Here is a 19,603-nt window from a genome sequence, read left to right as displayed (position 1 = left end):
TTAAAAAGTTAATAGAGCCACTGATCTAAAGGATTTGTTTAAAAAGTTAGATGGGAGTAATGGGTCCCCCATTTCATAGTAACTAGTACTAGAGACTCAGTGGCAATAGTGAGATACTTTATGACCTTGCTAGATAGGGTACCAACTCAGACAAAGTAACAGGCAGGCTAATTATATACTCCCATTAGGTGCAAAACAGTTATTCTTATATCCCTAATGAGGGTCCTTTCCCCCTCTTCACCATTTGCTGAGTACTGCAGGAGGTGCAATTTTCATGTTATCTACTTTTTGTTACCCATTCCCTTCAATGCATATACCTAGTCATATAACATACTATGGCCTGTACTTTTCCATCCTGAGATGAAAGTTTATTGTGATGTCTGAGCAATCAACACAAACAGATCTCCTCCAACAAAACTCTAAGCATGAATGAAAGATAGCTAAAAGGCCTAGACAAATAAGCACTAGCTATTTGGACAGGGGACCCAATACCCCCTGCTAATCTAAACTCCAAGGTCACTTGAAACACTTTTATATTAAAAATGAACCATTGTAGATTCTTTCTCACTGAATGAGTCAGGATAGGGATGGTTGAGGTAGGATGTGAGAGCCTGGGCAAATGGCTCAGCAGGTGAGGTACTTGCTACAAAAGCGTAAAGACCAGAGTTGAAATCTCAAGCACCTGTAACCTTAGTGCTGACAGTTGGCGAGGAGACACTTGATTACTTGTAAACAGTTCTGAGTTTTATGCAAAAGTAAAAATACAGATTGTAAACCATGTAAAACATTTGTCCACAGTAGAAGAAGAATGATTTCTCAACATCAGCCTAGCTTCAGATCCATTAAGAGAGGCTGTGTCTCAAGGAAATACAGTGAAGAGTGATAAAGCAGACCTTCCAAGTTCTTCCTTTGGCCTCGATGTATGCACATGGGACCACACATAAGTAAATACACAAATAACATGTTTTTAAAAGAGAAAGTTCTTTGGGTCCTTTATTTCCAGAAGAGAAGGTACATCAAAAAAGCAATTGTGGCTCCTCCCTGTTCTAGAGACAGCCACTTCTTTTTGTGTAGTGCCAGCCTCGTTCCAGAGACATGATGGTGAAGGTCGGAGTGAACAGATTTGGCCGCATTGGACACTTGGTTGCCAGGGCTGCCTTCACTTCTGGCAAAGGGGAGATTGTTTCCATCAGTGACCCTTTCATTGACCTCAACTACATGGTCTACGTGTTCCAGTATGACTTCATCCATAACAAGTTCAAAGGCACAGTTAAGGCTGAGAATGGGAAGCTTGTCATCAATGGGCAGGCCATTACCGTCTTCCAGGAGCGAGATCCCGCCGACGTCAAATGGGGTGATGCCGGTGTCGAATATGTTGAGTCTACCAAATATGTTGTGGAGTCGACCAGTGTTTTCACCACAATGGAGAAGGCTGGGGCCCAGTTGAAGGGTGGGGCCAAAAGGGTCATCATCTCCGCACCTTCTGCGCATGCCCCCCATGTTTGTAATGGGTGTGTACCATGGCAGGTATGACAGTTCCCTCAAAATTGTCAGCAATGCTTCCTGCACTACCAACTGCTTATCCCCCTTGGCCAAGGTCATCCATGACAGCTTTGGCATTGTGGAAGGACATGCGATCATAGTCCATGCCATCACAGCCACCCAGAAGACTGTTGATGACCCCTCAGGGAAGCTGTGGCAAGATGGCCGTGAAACTGCCCAGAACATCATCCCTGCATCCACTGGTGCTGCCCAAGGCTGTGGGCAAAGTCATCCCAGAGCTGAACGGGAAACTCATGGGTTCCTACCCCAGTGTGTCTGTCGTGGATCTCACATGCTGCCTGGAGAAAGCTGCCAAGTATGAAGACATCAAGAAGGTGGTGAAACAGGCATCCAAGGACCTACTAAAGGGCATCCTGGGCTATACTGAGGACCAGGTTGTCTCCTGTGACTTTAACAGTGACTCCAACTTTTCCACCTTCAATGCTGGGGCTGGCATTGGCTCTCAATGACAATTTTGTAAAGCTCATTTCCTGGTCTGACAATGAATTCTGCTACAGCAAAAGTAGTGGACCTCATGGCCTACATGGCCTCCAAGGAGTATGAAGCCCGCTCTGGACCACCCATCCCAGCAAGGACACAACAAGAGAGAGGCCTCGGCTGCTAAGCAGTTCCTGTCCTAACTCAACCCTTGACACTGAGCGTCTCCCTCACAGTTTCCATCCCAGACCCCCAGAATAACAGAAGGGGCTTAGGGAGCCCTACTTTTTTGAATACCATCAATAAAGTTCACTGCACTGCCCCCCCCCAAAAAAAAGCAATTGTGTGTTTAAGTTATCTTAAATATATAATATCTTTTGGAAAGTTAAACTTCATTACAATGATAGAATGAAGAAATGAAGACTTTACTCACTGTGTAGGAAGGCTTTCCACATCTTTAGATGTCTTTCAGCTTCATTATTAAGAATAATTCTTAGCCTTTAATTCCAGGCAGAGACATGAGTTCAAGACCACACTGGTCTACATAATAAGTTATAGGACACCAAGAATATGTAAAGAGACCCTGTCTCAAAGAGAGACACCCCCAAATTAATTCTTTGTTAATGCCTGTAGAAATCAAGGCATTTATTTTCGCTTAATGTTAAGTAGGTCTAGAGGTTATGAGGAAACCAATTAAAGCATTTGCTCATCTATAAACGCTTCAGGTTTACTGAGGCATTTGTTTTCTTGCCTGCAAAGAGCTAATTGTGCCACTTAAAAGTTGGCCGTATTTTAATAGCATAGTAGTATTTTAAATATTGATGTGTATTTAAAGCCTATACAAAATAAAATGCATTTTGTGAAGATAAGTTTTGTATGTCAGTAATTTAAGTATATCATTTGTGGTATCACATGTAAGTATCTCTCAAGATTTTTAAAACTTTGGTAAACATGAAAAATTAAAGTGAATATATGTAAATAATCTTATCTAAATATAATTAAATATATTCATGTAGAAGCAGATTATATATGCATTTGTGTATACAGCAACATGCCATTTAAAGTTGGAATGGTCTATTGGCATTTTTATATAAATTTACCATATATTTAAAATGTAACTAAAATACAGTATTTTGTTTTTTTTTTTTTAGTAAATTTTATTAAATTATAAAAGTTTCCATTTCCGCCCCCCCTCCCAACACCCTCCCACTCCCCCCACTCCCCCCCTCCTTTTTGAATTTAATAAACAAGGAAACTAGATCCTCAACTTTTTCTATCCCATTTTCAGTTCCCCCAAATGAATTTTTGTTTGGTTCTTATATTGTATAATTGTCTTATGTTCAAGAATTTTTTAAAAATCTCAATCAAACTATTTTGTGGTTTGGTTAACAACATTGTCACTGAGGAAGAAAGGGATGTAAAATCCTAAGCATTGACTTTTGACAAGTTAGGGGAGGGCAAAGATCACACAAGAGACTCGGCTGTATGACCTACATTGTTTGATTACAGATAGTTTTGAATTGTGGTTACTATATATTTAAAATAAAACATAGAAATTTACCAGTGACTCCTTATAAAATTCAGTAACTTGAGAGACTTAGGAGACTTGACCACTTTTTGCTGTGTTCCTTCTCTTTAGTTCATTTGTTAGATCATCAGTAACCAGGTATCCCAGTCTGCTTTTTGCTGCTGAGATAAACACCATGAGCAGAATTTTGCAGCTGTAGTAGAAGCTTATGACTTACGACTTTCATGAAGGAAAGTCGGGACAGGAGGAGAGGCAGGAATTGAAGTAAAGATCATGGAGGAATGCTGCTTACTGGCTTGCTGTCCATGGCTCAATTAACCTGCTTTATTATACAACCCAAGCCCATCTGTCCAGAAGTGGTACCACCTACAATGGACTGGGTCCTTTTGCATCAATCATTAGTCAAGGAAATGCTCTATAAACTTTCCTACAGATCAGTCTGATGAGTTATTTTCTCAGTTGAGGGTCCCTCTTCCCAGATAACCCTGATTATGATCAAATTGACAGAAAGCTGACTAGCATGCCAGGTGTTTGAGCTCAGACTGAGTCAGAATCTCTGGAGATAATGACATTAAGCTTTATATTGTCTATTTTATTTGATTGGATAAATAAATTTATTCAGATAAACATTTATATAAATATAAAATTTATATAAGTAAATTTAAATATATATTTAGCTTTCAAAGAGTTCAGGTTAATTTAAAAATAGTTTCTCTTGGAATAATATTTGTTAAAAAATAAAGGCTTTTTATGAAAATCTTTATAAATTTTATCTATAGGGTTTATACATATTTTTCTGGACATAATGGTTATTTGTGTGTATGTGTTTTTGCATATGAATACATATGGTAGAAAGAACTGACGCCAGCAATCTGTCCTTTGTCCTTCATGTTCTGCTTACACATATACTTGTGCATACACACACACACAAATGTTGCTGTTAAGTATTGCTTATTCCCATTGCTCTCTGTCTTCTGGCCTGTTTCCTGTCATTATCTTTGTTAATTTGTACCATCTTTTTGTTGGAACTAATAAGTTTTCTCTTATATGAAGTCATTTGAAACCTGTTTCCACCTTTAATGCTCTTCTTTTCCATTTCTCCTCTTAGTGTATAAATCACTTAAACAGTTTCATAGCTGATCATAGTGTGCAGTCTGTCAGATTATCTAGTGTGTCTCGCAGCATCTCTGTAGAAGATATGCTTGGGATTCAGGTTGGGTAATAGGTTGTTTAAAGCAAGTATTTGTGTATTTCTGTGGACACATTTGAGTAGTAATACTTTTGTCCATTTTCTGAAGTAAGTGGAATTGGTTATAGAAATTAATTAGGTTAGTTTTAGGAATTTTTATTTTGTCTTTGAATGAGATACATTAAAACAAGCTTCAATATGCAATTTCTCTTAACCATTGTACTATGTTTTCTATGTATGAAGATAATTGTTATTTTTGTTAGAAAAAAATTGTTTTCATTAAACTATGTGTAATGTGGGCCTTCTTGTTGGGGTTTCTGTCCTGCCTGGTCCCCCAGCTGTTTAATCCCAGAGAAAATCAGATAGAGTTCTACATAAGTTATAAACTGATTGGCCCATTAGCTCAGGCTTTGTATTAGCTCTTATACTTATATTAACCCATTATTCTTATCTATGTTAGTCACATGGCCCAGAACCTTTTTCAGCAGGACAGGTTACATCCTGCTTCTTTGGTGTCTGGGTAGGACTGCAGGAAGAACTTCCTTCTTTCTAGAATACTTCTGTTCTCATTGCCCTGCCTCTACTCCTGTCTGGTTGTCCCACTTATACTTCCTGCCTGGCTGCTGGCCAATCAGCATTTATTTAAAACATAATTGACAGAATACAGAATTGTCCTGCACTGCTCCACCCCCCTTTTTTAAACAAAGGAAAATATCCATAGTCCATTTTTTTTTAATGTGGGCATAGTATTCCAGGCTACTTTTTGCTGGTTGGGGGGACTGATAATTTTATGGGGACCTAAAGAAAATTTTGAATTCTGATCAAGTCCTGACTGGAGTATCCTGTGAGGCTTGATCATCTCAGGCAGCAGGTTTGAATCTGTTCTGGATGTAGAACTCAGACATCTGGGCAATCTGTTCCTACCAGAGATTTTTCTGGTGGTCTTCCTTGATCAAACCTGATTTTTTTTTTTTTAACTCAGAATGAATCCCCAGCCTCTCATTTTCTGTGGAAACAAAAGCAAAATCTCTTCTCCAAAGTAACATACCTTTTGACTTCAATTTTGAAGTCAAGGTATTTTCAAAATACCTATCTTGGATTAATTTAGCAGCATTTATAAACCAGTATCTTTTAGCAGCTGTTGTTCCTTCCTCAGCATTTAAACTATTCAGAGAGGGCATAATTACATACAGTATCAAGATTCTCTATATTTTTTATCTTTATGTGGCTTTACTTTAACCTGGTTTTATTTTTTATTTTTACTTTACTTTTTGAGACAGATTCTCTGTATATCTTTCACTGTCTTGAAACTCCCTCTGTAGACCAGGCTGTCTTTGAACTTACAGAGATCCACCTATGTCTGCCTCCCAAATGCTGGGATTAAAGGTGTGCACCACCACACCTTGAATTCACAGAGGTCTGTCTGCCTCTGCCTCACAAGTCTTGGGATTAAAGGTGTGTACCACCACAACCCAACTACTCTCTCTTTTTTATTTTAAGGACTTTAATCTTTAGCTTGCATATATTTTTAACACACTCTTAAACATTTAGGGTTTTTTTTAAACTTTGAATCTTTCTTTTACTGTATTTCTCTCTTTCTGACCTCATGAGCCTTAATTTGCTAAGCAATATAGAGAGGATTAAAGCCATGACTTTGATGGCTAGATCCAGCCCATTTCTTAGCTTTTTGAGAATAGCAAAAGGTTAAAGTCCTTAAAATAAAAATTTAAAAGCCTACACTTCCTGCCTGGCTACTGGTCAATCAACATTTATTTAAAACATAATTGATAGAATACAGAATTGTCCTGCACCAAGTATGTGTCATTTATCTTGTTTGAATGTATAATATACACACTTGCCTTCTCCTCCTTAGATAAGATTAATAATGGTAGAAGTAGTAAAAGAAATTTATGGTTTCTAAGTGCCTGTAGAGAACATTTCCATACTTTTTGTCCTCTGTCAAACATGCTGAAAAGTAAGTTAATCACTGTTTGCTTTTGTCGTTTTTTAACCTCTCCCATCAGCCGTTTATTTCAGCTTTAAGTTTTGAGGACTAATTAGAGCGTGAGTTTCTCTGGGGGAAGAGAAGGTTGAGGCTTTCCCTTACGTGTTTTGAACCCTTACTATCTTACATAAGATTTCACATTATAGTGTTTCAAAAGCATTGTTCAGATGACAAGGTGTTTATTCTTAACTTTGGGGGAATTTTTTGTGGGTTTTGTTTGTGTGTGTGTGCATGTGCGTGCGTGCACGTGTGTGCTTGTGTCCGTTGGTGTATGTGTGTGTGTGTGTGTGAGTGTATTTTTGTTTGAATGATTTACTCTCCTTTTACTCAGTTTGTTTTCTTTTACAGCCCCATTGACAAACCTTCAGATTCTCTCAGTATAGGGAATGGGGATAATTCCCAACAGGTAAGATTTAGATAAAATTTCTTTAATTTATCTGCTGTAACCTAAAAGCAAAGTGTTGTATGCAAGTAAATTTTTTTCAAATTGGAAAAATACTTTAAATACTGACACAATTTAAAAATACCTTGATGGACTGCCTTGTTAAATGTATAATAGCATCTTTTCTTCATAGAATGTATAGAGCATGTTAGTCTCTTCTTTCTTTTTTTGCTTCACATCCTCTCTAGCATGAGTTGTCACTTGTGCCATTGATCATAGCCATTCTGACAGGTAAGTGTAAGATGGAATCTCAAAATAGTTTTGATTCATATTTCCCTAATGGCTAATGGCGATGATTGTTTCTTTAAGTCTCTCTCTCTCTCTCTCTCTCTCTCTCTGTTTCTCTGTTTCTCTCTATCTCTTTCTTTTGTCATTCATTTTTTATTTTACATCCCTACCACAATTTTCCCTCCTTCCTCTTCTCCCATTACCTCCTGCTACCCTCCCACTCCATCCCCCAATCCACTCCTCTGTTTCTGTTCAGAAAGGGGAAAGCCTCCTATGAGTATCAACAGAGCTTGGCATATCAAGTTGTGGTAAGACTAAGCATCTCCCCTTGTATTTAGACTGGACAAGGCAACTCAGAATGAGGAATAGGTTCCCATGAGCCAACCAAAGCATTATGGTCAGCCCCTGTTCCTATTGTTAGGAATCCCACAAATAGAATAAGTTACACAACTGTCACATATATGTAGAGTGCCTAGGTCAGTCCCATGCAGGTTTCCTGATTGTTGGTACAGACTGTGAGCTTCTTTGGGCCAGGTTCGTTGTTCTGTGGGTTTTCATCTGATGTCCTTTACCCCTCTGGCTCCTACAATCCTTCCCTCTCTTTTGCAGGATTCCCAGATCTCGGTCTTATGTTTGTCTGTGGGTCTCTGATTTGTTTCCATCAGCTACTGAATAAAGGTTCTCTAATGACAATTGGGGTAGTCACCAGTCTGATCACAGGAGATGGCCAGTTCAGGCTACATACCCACTATTACTAGAAGGCTTAGCTGGGGTTATCCTTGCAGATTTGTGGAAGATTCACTTGCATGAGGTTTCTGCCTGTCCCCGAAAAGCGCCCTCTTTCCTGTCATCTCTTTAAGTACTTTCTTGCCGCCCCCCCCCTCGCAACCTGACCCCTCAAGTTCCCATTCCCAGCAGTCTCCAGTCCATCCAGAAGATCTCTTTTATTTTCCTTTCCCAGGAAGATCCATGTATCTATCCCGCTTTGTTAACTAGCCTCTCTGGGTCTATGGATTGTAGCGTGGTTATTCTTTACTTTACAGCTACTATTCACGTATGAGTGAATACATACCATGTCCTTCTGGGTCTGCATTACCTCACTCAGGATGATTTTTTTCTACTTCCATTCATTTGCCTTCAAATTTCCTGATGTCATTGTTTTTAACAGCTGAGAATACTCCATTGATTAAGCATCCCACATTTAATCTGTTCTTTGATTGAGGGGCATTTAGTTTGTTTTCAGATTTTGGCTATTGCAAATAAAGCTGCTATTTATATAGCTGATCAAGTTTCCTTGTGGTATGATGGAGCATCCTTTGGGTATATGCCCAAGAGTGGTATTGCTGGGTCCCAATTTTCTGAGAAACCGCCATAATGATTTCCAGAGTGGCTGTACAAGTTTACACTGCCACCAGCAATGGAGGAGTGTTCCCCTTACTCTGCGTCTTCGCCAACATAAGCTGTCATTGGTGTTTTTGATCTTAGCCGGTCTGATTTTCATTTCCCTGGTGGGTAAGGATGATGAACGACATTTCTTTAAGTGTTTCTCTGCCTGATGAGAATTCTCTTTAGGCCTGCACTCCATTTTGAAATTGGGTTATTTGGTTTTTGATGTCTGATTTCTTGAGTTCTTTATATGGTTTGGAGATCATCACTCTGTCAGATGTGGGGTTGGTGAAGATTGTTTCCCATTTTGTAGGCTGCAGTTCTATTGATGATGTCCTTTGCCTTACAGAAGTTTTTCAGTTTTATGAGGTCCCATTTATTGTCAGTTTTGGAGTCTATGTTACTGTGTTCTACTCAGGAAGTTGTCTTCTGTAACAGTGCGTTCAAGGCTGTTCCCCACTTTCTCTTTTGTCAGGTTCAGTGTAACTGATTGTGTTGAGGTCTTTGATGGACTTGAGTTTTGTGTAGGGTGATAGATAACGGGCCTATTTCCATTCTTATATATGCCAACATCCAGTTATGCCAGCATTATTTTTGAAAATGCTTTCTTTTCCATTGTATAATTTTTGACTTTATTAAGTTAGTCTCTTCTTAATCAAAATTACTTTGATAACCACATACAACTGTAGAGTATCACAATGCACCAGCATCCTTCAAATCGACTTCAGTTCTTGGTTGTTTTGATCCTATATAAATGGTTTAAGCTAGCTTGCCTTCTGAATTTTTACTTTGGAGTTGTTCCCCCATTAGTATTCCTTTTCTTTTTGCTAGCAAGTGTGGTTTTTGCTCACTGTATATTCCCATAACAACAACTACACACACACACACAAACACACACACACACACACACACACACACACACACACACATCGATACACAGAAACTTGAGCAAAATATAAAACTTTGCTTAGCTCTGTTGCTTTGATCTGCTGCTTTGTCCCATTGAACTTCCCCTTGGGAATAAGAGTTGAGTAGGCATGGTGTGTGTGTTTGGGGTGGGGGTGGGGTCAACAGCCCAGACTTCCAGAAAACAAGCTGGGTGTAGCCAGCTCAGTTTATTTTAGGAAGAGAAATTCTTACATCCCCTCCACTCGCCTCGGGGAGGGGAAGCAGCAGCAATGGCATCAGGGTCTCTCGTGGCAGCTGGAGACTGGTTAAGGTCCTCTTGTCTCACATGCACAGCAGCTGTTGCTAGCAGCTCCCTTGACTCAATTTGGGGAAGTGATTTACTGCATTCTCAGATAGCCGGTTTAGTCCAGTTTTTAGCCCTTTGAGCCTGGGCAAATAGCCTCCCACAGAGCTTAATAATAATAAGAAAACACCAAGTTTGCTCTCATAGCCAGGCCTTCACTCATTTTTATAGACAGTGTTGGACAGCTCATTGTCTCTCTCTCTCTCTCTCTCTCTCTCTCTCTCTCTCACACACACACACACACACACACACACACACACACACACACACTGTGGGGGGCATGTTCACAACCCACAGCTCTTGTGTGGAGTTGGGGTGACAACTTGTGGGAGTCAGGTCTCTCTTCCTGCCATGTGAATCCTGGGAATCAAACTCAGTATGGTAGGCATATTTATCTACTGAGACATCTTTCTGGCCCCATTCATCTTAATATTTTGATTTGTTTTTCATAGTGGGGTCTTTCACTGAGCCTGGAGCTTACCTTGGCTAGCCTAACTAACCAGCTGTGCTCTTGGGGTTCAACATGTCTTGGCTTTCCCGGCACTGGGTTCTATTCATGTGCTTCCACACCTGTCTTTTTTATGTTCTCATGTTTGTGGAACAAGGACTTTTACTGAGTCATTTTTCTGGCTCTCCATACACCTTTGTATTTTGGTAAAATTACTATATTTTTAATCTCTTGTATAAAGAATAGCCATTTTCCCACAATGTAGGTAAAAAACTGATAAAACTAAAATGCAATATTTTTCTAAAGTTTTTAGTCACAAATTGTGTAAAATAGCTTAAAGTCTGTGCCTTTGTATGTTTTGAATTGACTTTTTTTTTTTTGAGGGTGGGGGGTTTGAGACAGGTGTGTCAGCTCTGGCTGTTCTGGAACTTTGTTGACCAGTCTGACCTTGAACTCACAGAGATCCACCTGCCTCCCAAGTGCTAGGATTAAAAGCATGTGCCACCACTGCCCTGCATACATAATTTTTTAAAAATGAGCTAAAAGTAATTGGGGCTGGATGCTTTTGCAGAGGACCTAGGTTTTTTGATTCCTAGTACCAATATGGTGGCTCATGACCATCCTACCTCTAGTTCCTGGGGATCCAATATCCTCTTTTGACCTCTGTGGATACCATGCACACATGTGGTGTATATATATACACACAGATACACACAGGCAAGATGCATATTCATACACATAAAATAAACCTTAAAATTTTTTTGTTACAAAGGAAATTAAAAGTAGTTACAAGATCTAATCTTTATCATATAATCAGTTTTGACATTTTTCTTTTTTTATTTTAAGACAGGGTTTTATTTACAAGCTGGTTTTGTAAATAAGGCTGACACTGGCCTTGAGTTTCTGATTCTCTTTACCTAAACCTCCCAAGGACTAGACTTACATACATATATAACATGCCTAACAATTTTCGCAACCAAAATACTATATTATTTTTCAGATATATCTAAGAATCATAAGATTTTGTTCTCATCATCATATTTTGTTCACCTCTTGTTTTGATACTAGATTTAGAAAATTCTGTTTTAGAAAATACTTTCAACAGTTACTAGGTACTCACATTAAAAACTGAGCACTGTAGTATATGTCTGTAAACCCAGCATTGGAAGGACAAGGACTGGAGGATTCAGCACAACTGCCTAGATAATCTTCAAGTTCAATAAGAGACCTTGTCTCAAAAGCTAAAGTAGAACACATATAGGAAGATACCCAGTACAGATTTCTGACTTTTGTATGAATTTACACACATGCACATATAATCATATAAATACATACAAACAAACCAAAAGAAAAAACACAACACCTTCTTCATACACACAGAAACCCCCACAAATAAACTTATAAATTTGAACTGAAATGTTTGTCTACGACAGGAATTTTTTTGTTTGTTTTGGTATGGTGCTGGCAGTTGAACCTAAGACCTTACCTGTACTAGGTAAGGGTACAGTGATATATTCCCAACTCTAAGAAGTATGTAAAAGTCTTTTTTCCCCTGTTGACTTTCTATTAGTATTGAGTTGATCAAACAGCATATATTGGAGTCATCTCAGAATACTTTTTCATGTATGAACATTGGTAATATTAAAAAAAAACTCGAATAATCTCAGTTATCTTTTTTTTTTCATTTTCCCAAGACAGTCTGTATAAATAGTGCACAGGTAGAAGATGAGAGGTATGTCACTGTCCCTCAGACCATGGAATTAAATACCTCAGAGACAATTAGGATTGCATCTTGGAATAAACATGGGGTTTTCTTTTTTCCTTTTTGTTTGTTTGATTAGTTGGTTGTTGTTATTTTTGAATTTTGCTTTTGATGCTGAGGTTTGAATACAGGGTCCTATCCATGGCTATACTCCTAACTCCAGAATTATTTTTTTAATAATTGATTTTTTGAGAAAAGCTTGGTTAGATCTTCCTTTATTTTGACTAAAAACTAATAAGGGGCTTGAGAGATGGCTCAGAGGTTAAGAACAATGGTTGTTCTTCCAGAGGTCGTAAGTTCAGTTCTCAGCAACCACATGGTGGCTCACAGCCATCTATGAAGGGATCTGGTGCCCTCTTCTGGCATGAAGGCCATACATGCAGCCAGACACTGTATAAATAATAAATAAAATCTTTTTAAAAACCTAAAATACTTAAAGTCATCTAATTTGCAAAAGGATGATTTTGCATGTTGTTGTTGGAGCCAGTTGTTCTCTAACCACCAGTTTGAGCATTCCTGATCATTTGTCGTTACTCTTAAAGGTCTTTACTCTCGAGCAGTTGCTATTGAGCTATATAATGAAATCCTAGACATCACTTACTTGGAAGGAGTTTTGGGGAGTTGGAAAGAAAGTACAAGAAGAAAAAGTGTAAAAGAAGATGAGACTGACTTAGTCTTTTCAGGAATTCTTTTTTAAGTACATGTATAAATTAATGAATTGCTTGCTTTTCTCAAATTCCACACTTTGATTAAAAGTCAGGTGTTCTGGCTTAGAGACCACTGTTAGAAACCATTTATTGCAAGTGTTTTAAATTGTGGTTTATTAAGATACAAACTTACCTTGACTTCTTCCTCTTTCTTTTAGATATCTAACAGTGATACGCCTTCACCACCACCTGGTTTATCAAAATCCAATCCTGTCATCCCCATCAGTTCATCTAATCACAGTGCACGATCTCCTTTTGAAGGGGCAGTAACAGAGTCACAGTCATTATTCTCAGACAATTTTCGTCACCCCAACCCTATACCAAGTGGGCTTCCTCCTTTTCCCAGCTCTCCACAGACACCCAGTGATTGGCCTACAGCTCCAGAACCACAGAGCCTCTTCACGTCAGGTGTGTAATTAGTAATCAAATTCATAGAAATTGACAGATCGTTGGGATACATTTTGGTTGATATACTTCTATCTTGTTTTCTATCAACTTTCTTTTTTAAAAAAAAATGTAAATTATTTAAACTACATGGTGTAGGCATATTAAAGAGGTCCGCAATAGCCTGAAGAGAAATATAACAAAGGTTTATTTATTTGGGAAAACTCACCGTAAGGGTAGAGACCCATGGTCCTCTGTGGACTCTGGGGCCACACATGCTTTTTCATTTGCTCTTATAGTTCCTCAGACCACGCCCAAATGGGCCAGTATCAAAAAGGCTATTGACTGGTGAAATTCCCATAATACCTTCCCCTTTTATCTAAATAAAGGGTTCTAAGCCCAATACAAAACTATATACAATAAGAACAAATATCAAATATTGTCCAGGGAAAAGATGTAGCAAAAAACATGCATAAAAATTAAAACTACAACCAGCATGAAAAACATCAAGCAAGGGACATATGCTAAATGTCTAGTCTAAAGTAATTAGCAAATAAAGGAGCTTCTACATAACATAGTATTAGATATTATATTGCCTAGAAATTACAGTGTTGTAGAACAGATTTATCTAGAAGTCATTTGTTATGTTATTTTCTCAAATTAAAAATTCACTGTGTGGCTGAGCATGGTGGCACACACTTTTAATCCCTGCAGAGAGGCAGGCTGGATCTCTTGAGTTCCGGGACAGCCAGGACTACACGGAGAAACCCTGTCTCAAAAATCCAAAGGGACGCGGGGGCGGAATAGAAACTAAAAAAAATATTGCTTTGGTAGTAATTTGGGACTCAACTTTTTAAGTCAGATTTATGCTTATGTAATACAATTTAGAATCTTCTCCTAATTGTCTAATTGACAAGTAATTTATTTAGTATTAAAAACTAAATTTTGTCCCCTTTCTGCTACTTTATTTTTAAATTTTTTGACATGGTTTATATTTGTATGAGAGTTATGCTTTTATCCTTTTGAAATTATGTTCACCTGCAGATACTTTGATGTCTTTTACTACATCACATTCAGATGAAACTAGACTGAAGAATCAGCCAGTCTTAGTGTGTGGTGAATGGCTAAGCAGAGCGTTTGGGATTAGAAAGCAGAGAGCACACCATTTTTCTTTTTACTCATTTAAATTTTTTATTAGACTGAAAGATGGCAAAAATTCATAACCACAATAGCACCTGTGATGTAGAAAATTAAAAATATATAATTAGGTTTTTAATTTATCTTAGTATATAATATAAGTCTTACTAGTTAGGAGCTTTTAGACTATAGTACCTTTAATAACATATTGGCTGGTTTTAACTATGAATGGATGTAATCTGTGTAGCAAGGCGTTTTTCTTCTGATCAGCACTATCAGTCTATCATTCAGCTTTTTAACTTCATAATTTAACAGTGAATCACTGCTGTAAATTTGTGAGGTCCTCTGAAATTAGTGATCTTGCATATGATTGGTTTCTATTGTAGTTTAGTGTGTTTAACTTATATTGGTAGACTGTAATGTAGGATGTTTAATGTGCACTGTGAAAACAGACTTTTTATATTCATCACTATTTTTATTCTCAACAGAAACAATCCCAGTATCATCATCTACAGACTGGCAAGCAGCGTTTGGCTTTGGTTCTTCTAAACAGCCAGAAGATGACTTGGGGTTTGATCCCTTTGATGTCACTCGAAAAGCCTTAGCAGACCTAATTGAGAAGGAACTGTCTGTCCAAGATCAACCTTCCCTGTCTCCCACATCTCTTCAGAACTCCTCCTCACACACTACAACCGCCAAAGGTCCAGGCTCTGGATTCCTGCATTCTGCTGCACCTACAAACGCCAACTCTCTTAATAGTACCTTTTCAGTCTTGCCACAGAGGTTCCCTCAATTTCAGCAGCACCGAGCAGTTTATAATTCGTTTGGTTTTCCAGGCCAGGCAGCCCGCTATCCTTGGATGGCCTTTCCACGCAATAGCATCATGCACTTGAACCACACAGCAAACCCCACCTCAAATAGTAATTTCTTGGACTTGAATCTCCCGCCACAGCACAACACAGGTCTGGGAGGGATCCCCATAGCAGGTAGGTTCTTTTGAAGCCTCTGAGAATATGTGTATTATTCATGTCTTCAGGTTGCTGGGTTGTTAGGGTTGCTGGGTAACAAGAGTACACAATAGTGTTAGAAATTTCTATGAAAAAACTTACATCTTTAACTTTTTTTTTTTGGATTGAGTGAATGCCTTGTAATATGGAGCTTTATAAGGATGGTGGAGTATTATACCTACTTATTGTTTGGAAGCATGTATTTAATAGGATAATTTCCAGACCTTCAGATGATATGTAAACACAAAAATGAAAAAGAAAAATTGGGCTCTGAAATTATGGTGTTATAAAGGCCAACACCATAGTAAAAATATCTTGTGTTATATTCTAAAAGTAAAGTGGTTAAATTTTTTTTTAATCAAAATTAATGAGAGCATGAGGGATAAAGCCACTCTAACTGCTATATCAATTGCTTGTTTTGACTGATACATACATGCACACATCACTGTGCCATATGTGCATTTAACAATATTTGAGAACTTCAGTTATCAATGCTTTATAACCATATTATGTCACAGACGTACTTTTGTGGAAAATTGTTTAGGAGAGATTTTATTAGTTGACTATGTTTTTATTTCTGAGAACAATAAATTTGGATGAATAAGGTAATAGAAGTTTGATGCCAGGGGACTTCTGGTTTTATATTGCTACCCTTGAAGGTTTCAGAATTTGGGGGCTTTAAGATCCTATATAATAGTTTTAAATGAAGTATCTTGGAAAGGAATCATTCTGAGTAACTGTTTTCATTGGGCCTTAGAGATGATGTGATAAAGTTTGTTTCATTCTGGTTCTTTTCAAGTAGTACAGAATACTTCTCACCCTGTTGTGTACTTATACAATTGTTTTCATCTCTTGCCATGACCTTTAAGGTCTGTCATGGCATAATGTCATTACAGTAGTATACTTTCCCCAGTAAGGCTCTCATGCTCTTGTTTCCAGCAAGTTGACAGGTGCACTTAGAACCATCAATAGTCACTTCCTTAGAGCCAACAGCATTTCATGTTTTAAACAAGTAGCTAGGTCTTTGTTGTTATGGATATAGTAAGGCTTAACAGTTGAAGTAGTGAACTTAATTTACACATATTGGAGAATACCTGCTGTAGTGATTTGTTCATTTGATGGGGTTCATGGTATTTGGTCATTGAATTATACTAGATTGTAGGGAATCCAGAGTAGCATTTTTCAGTCCTTTCCTTGTGATATCCACTAAGTCTTAATTTCTACATGCCTTTTCCTGTTCTTCCATTCAACATAGCATACTAGAATGTAATTTTGTTCAGGTTTACTTTGTTTCAATAATTTAGAGAGAAGACATTTTCATTTCTAGTAATGTGCCTTTTAGCTGATCTTAACGTTAAAAGTTAAGGTCCTCTTAAGTATACCAAACATTTAAAAATATCGAGCCAATTGTGATTAACAATTTCAGGTCCTTTTTGCCCTTTTTGCCCAACAGTGCAACTAGGTTATGTGGGGAATACAAAAGTAGAGAAAACGGGTGCTATTTCAGGTAGTTGATAATGTACTTGAGTTAAAAGTGGGAAAGTGACTAACATGTAAGTGTGGTCCTGAAATCTGAGAAACAGTGTAGCTCATCATTGTTGGAGAATTTTTTGAAGAAGAGAAATTAATCTGTAATATGGTATCTTGAATTTGGGTAAGCAGCAAAAGAGAAAGGTCTTTTACGTTGATGGAAACCTCCTAAATAAAGTCATAGAGACAGATACTGTGTGCCACTAGAGTAAGCAGAACTGTCCTATGTAACAAGAGATGTTTTTTAAATTGTAGGGATCAGGTAGACAAGATGAGGAACTCTGGAAGAGAAACAGTATACATGATATTGGACTTTGGTTTTAGCTGTACAGACTTGGTACCCTTGTTTGACTTACTACATGTCATTTTTTCTAGGCTGTCTGTTCTTCCTACTTCTGAGTTGTTATTGTTCAGTAGGACCCAGGAACACTTCCAAATGTTTCAAACAAGTAGATATTTTGGAATATCAGCAATGAGATATCTCTAATTTGTTAAGTGTAGGCCTTTTTGTTTTAGTTTTTTTTGAATCTTCACCTAAATTACATAACTTTATTTTTAAATTTTTAAATAGCATTTAATTATAATCCTATCATTTGGTTTTTTCCCCCTCCCTTTGCCTAAACTCAACCACAGAACATTGAAAACTTTTTTCAGAGATGCTAAAAATGAAGTCACCAACTTTAATTTTGACTCATTATTGTATTCACTGTGGGGTAGGGAGAGTTATTCCAGATTTTCAATACTTGGCTATGCACTCTTGTTTGGTTTTTAAATGGTGACATAACTAAACTTGTTATTAGATTATTTTAAAGTACTGAAGATTAGAGAAACAGTTTTAATTTACAAAAAAAATTAATTAAAATTGTTAAGAGTCATACCAGAATCCTGTTAGAGCTAGTCAATATTTGGCAGATGTCTCAGGATGTCTTAGAATAGTTACAGAATTTTCAGCTGATGATTTATGACTTTCAGTGACATGATAAATGACAAAAGAAAACATCCGAAATGCATCTAATTTGAAAGCTTACCTAGGAATTACCTGTTTCTCACTTCCCAGAAGTGTTTGAATTGGATGATTGCCAGGAATTCAACTTTGCATCCTCTAGTCTTTATCATGGTGGCCTTTTCAGCCGAGCTGTTTGTTAGTGCTTCACTAGTGGAGACTACACACTGTTTGTGGGGCCTCCTAAAGTAGTCTTCAAACTAATTCAATTGTAGGAAGGAAAGGTACACACACATACTTGTTCTTCAACTATGAGGAGAAAAATAGGGTCCTGACCTGTAGGAACAAATCAGAGTTGACAGCCACCATGCCATGCAGAAGCCTTATCTGTTTACTATATGTTTGTATTTAAATTTTTATTTTTGTTTGTTTCAGTTAATTATAAAAACACTGGTATATCTGAAACCTATCATGGGCAGTACAGTTGCCAGAGGTGTGACAGAAATTCAGTTTCCATTCCTTTGTTTCACTGAAAATATTTTTGTGCTTTAAATTGGCTATTTCTTTCAGTACTTAAATGTTTTTAGCAGTGTTTTCTGGGCATGTGAATCTGGTTTACTAAGTCCAGAAGATAATTGAAATTTTTCTGTTGAGCAGTTTTGATTAGTAAATAAAGAGAAAGGATTCATTTAGATATTTTTTATTATTAAAACTGTGTATATTTGTTCTAAAAAGTGACTCTCTTTGTCCAGTTCCTTCGTTTTATGATTGTCAAGACTGTATTCCAGAAAACTTAAATAAGTTAAGGTTGCATGTTCAGTTAGTATCAAGCTAGGGTCACAGCCCCGATCTCAAAATCAGTAATGGAAGTGGTTCTGTGGTGCAACACTGATGCTCTCCTGCACAATTGAAGACCACTGGCATGTGCTGCAACTTGGCTTTCTCCCGTAATTGACTTCTGCTCTCACATACTCGCAAATCCTTTTTATTTTTTTAAATCTGTGATATTTCCTCATGAGACAAATTGGCCCATGTCAGGAGTATGATCCACATAAAACAAATACAAAGAAAGTAGAATGGCACTTACTAACTTGAGACTCAGTCTCTTGCTTAGGTCCTTATTAGTGCTGATGTTCTCACCAAGAGATGGATTTTAAATTTGCTTTGGCACAGCTTCCTGTCATGCTCTTGAGATGTAAGAGTTGGCTAATTGAAATAACCTGTTTTATGGACTGAAAGACTCTTTCTGTAGTTTGTCAGTTAAGCTGTCTTTCCAAATGTAATTTTGCAGATTTATTTTTCAAAGAATTTATTTATTTATTTTCAAAGAATTCTGTGCTAAAATGTTTTATTACATAATACTGAAACTTATTTGGAAAAGTAAACATTAGTAAGTGTAAGTCTGTAAGTGTAAGTCTGTTGTTTCACGATATTACTCAAAAAATTTTGAAATTATTTAGGCTTTGGATTTTTCATGTTTTTCTTAATTCAAATTCTACTTACCAGAAAGCATTTTTCTTTAAATTTTCTTTTTATAGTAACTGTTTTCACAGTGACTATTGAGTTTTGTGTCATGTGTAAAGTAAGTTACTTGTAGTGAAGTAATTACCAATTACATTTAGGAGAACTGGTCTCATTCATGTATAGTTTTCTGACTAGATGTAGTCATCTTACT

General features: G+C 37.4%; 1 protein-coding gene across 8 annotated transcripts in view; it reads left to right on the top strand.

Annotated features, from left to right (window-relative positions):
- The window catches only part of Cnot4 (CCR4-NOT transcription complex subunit 4), a 104,884-nt gene that overhangs the window by 60,327 nt on the left and 24,954 nt on the right, over nucleotides 1-19,603 (top strand). For all 8 annotated transcript variants that reach the window (XM_085683988.2, XM_085683990.2, XM_085683987.2 and 5 more), the window contains 3 exons: nucleotides 7,051-7,108; nucleotides 13,086-13,335; nucleotides 14,937-15,434. In XM_085683988.2, the coding sequence (XP_085540114.1) occupies nucleotides 7,051-7,108; nucleotides 13,086-13,335; nucleotides 14,937-15,434 (806 nt within the window). The remainder of the gene's footprint in view (nucleotides 1-7,050; nucleotides 7,109-13,085; nucleotides 13,336-14,936; nucleotides 15,435-19,603) is intronic.

This window comes from Myodes glareolus, chromosome 25 (genome assembly GCF_982192425.1).
Source record: "Myodes glareolus chromosome 25, mMyoGla1.1, whole genome shotgun sequence".
NCBI lineage: Eukaryota > Metazoa > Chordata > Mammalia > Rodentia > Cricetidae > Myodes > Myodes glareolus.
The sequence above is the reverse complement of the archived record's forward strand: the minus strand, read 5'-3'. Positions and strand labels throughout refer to the sequence as shown.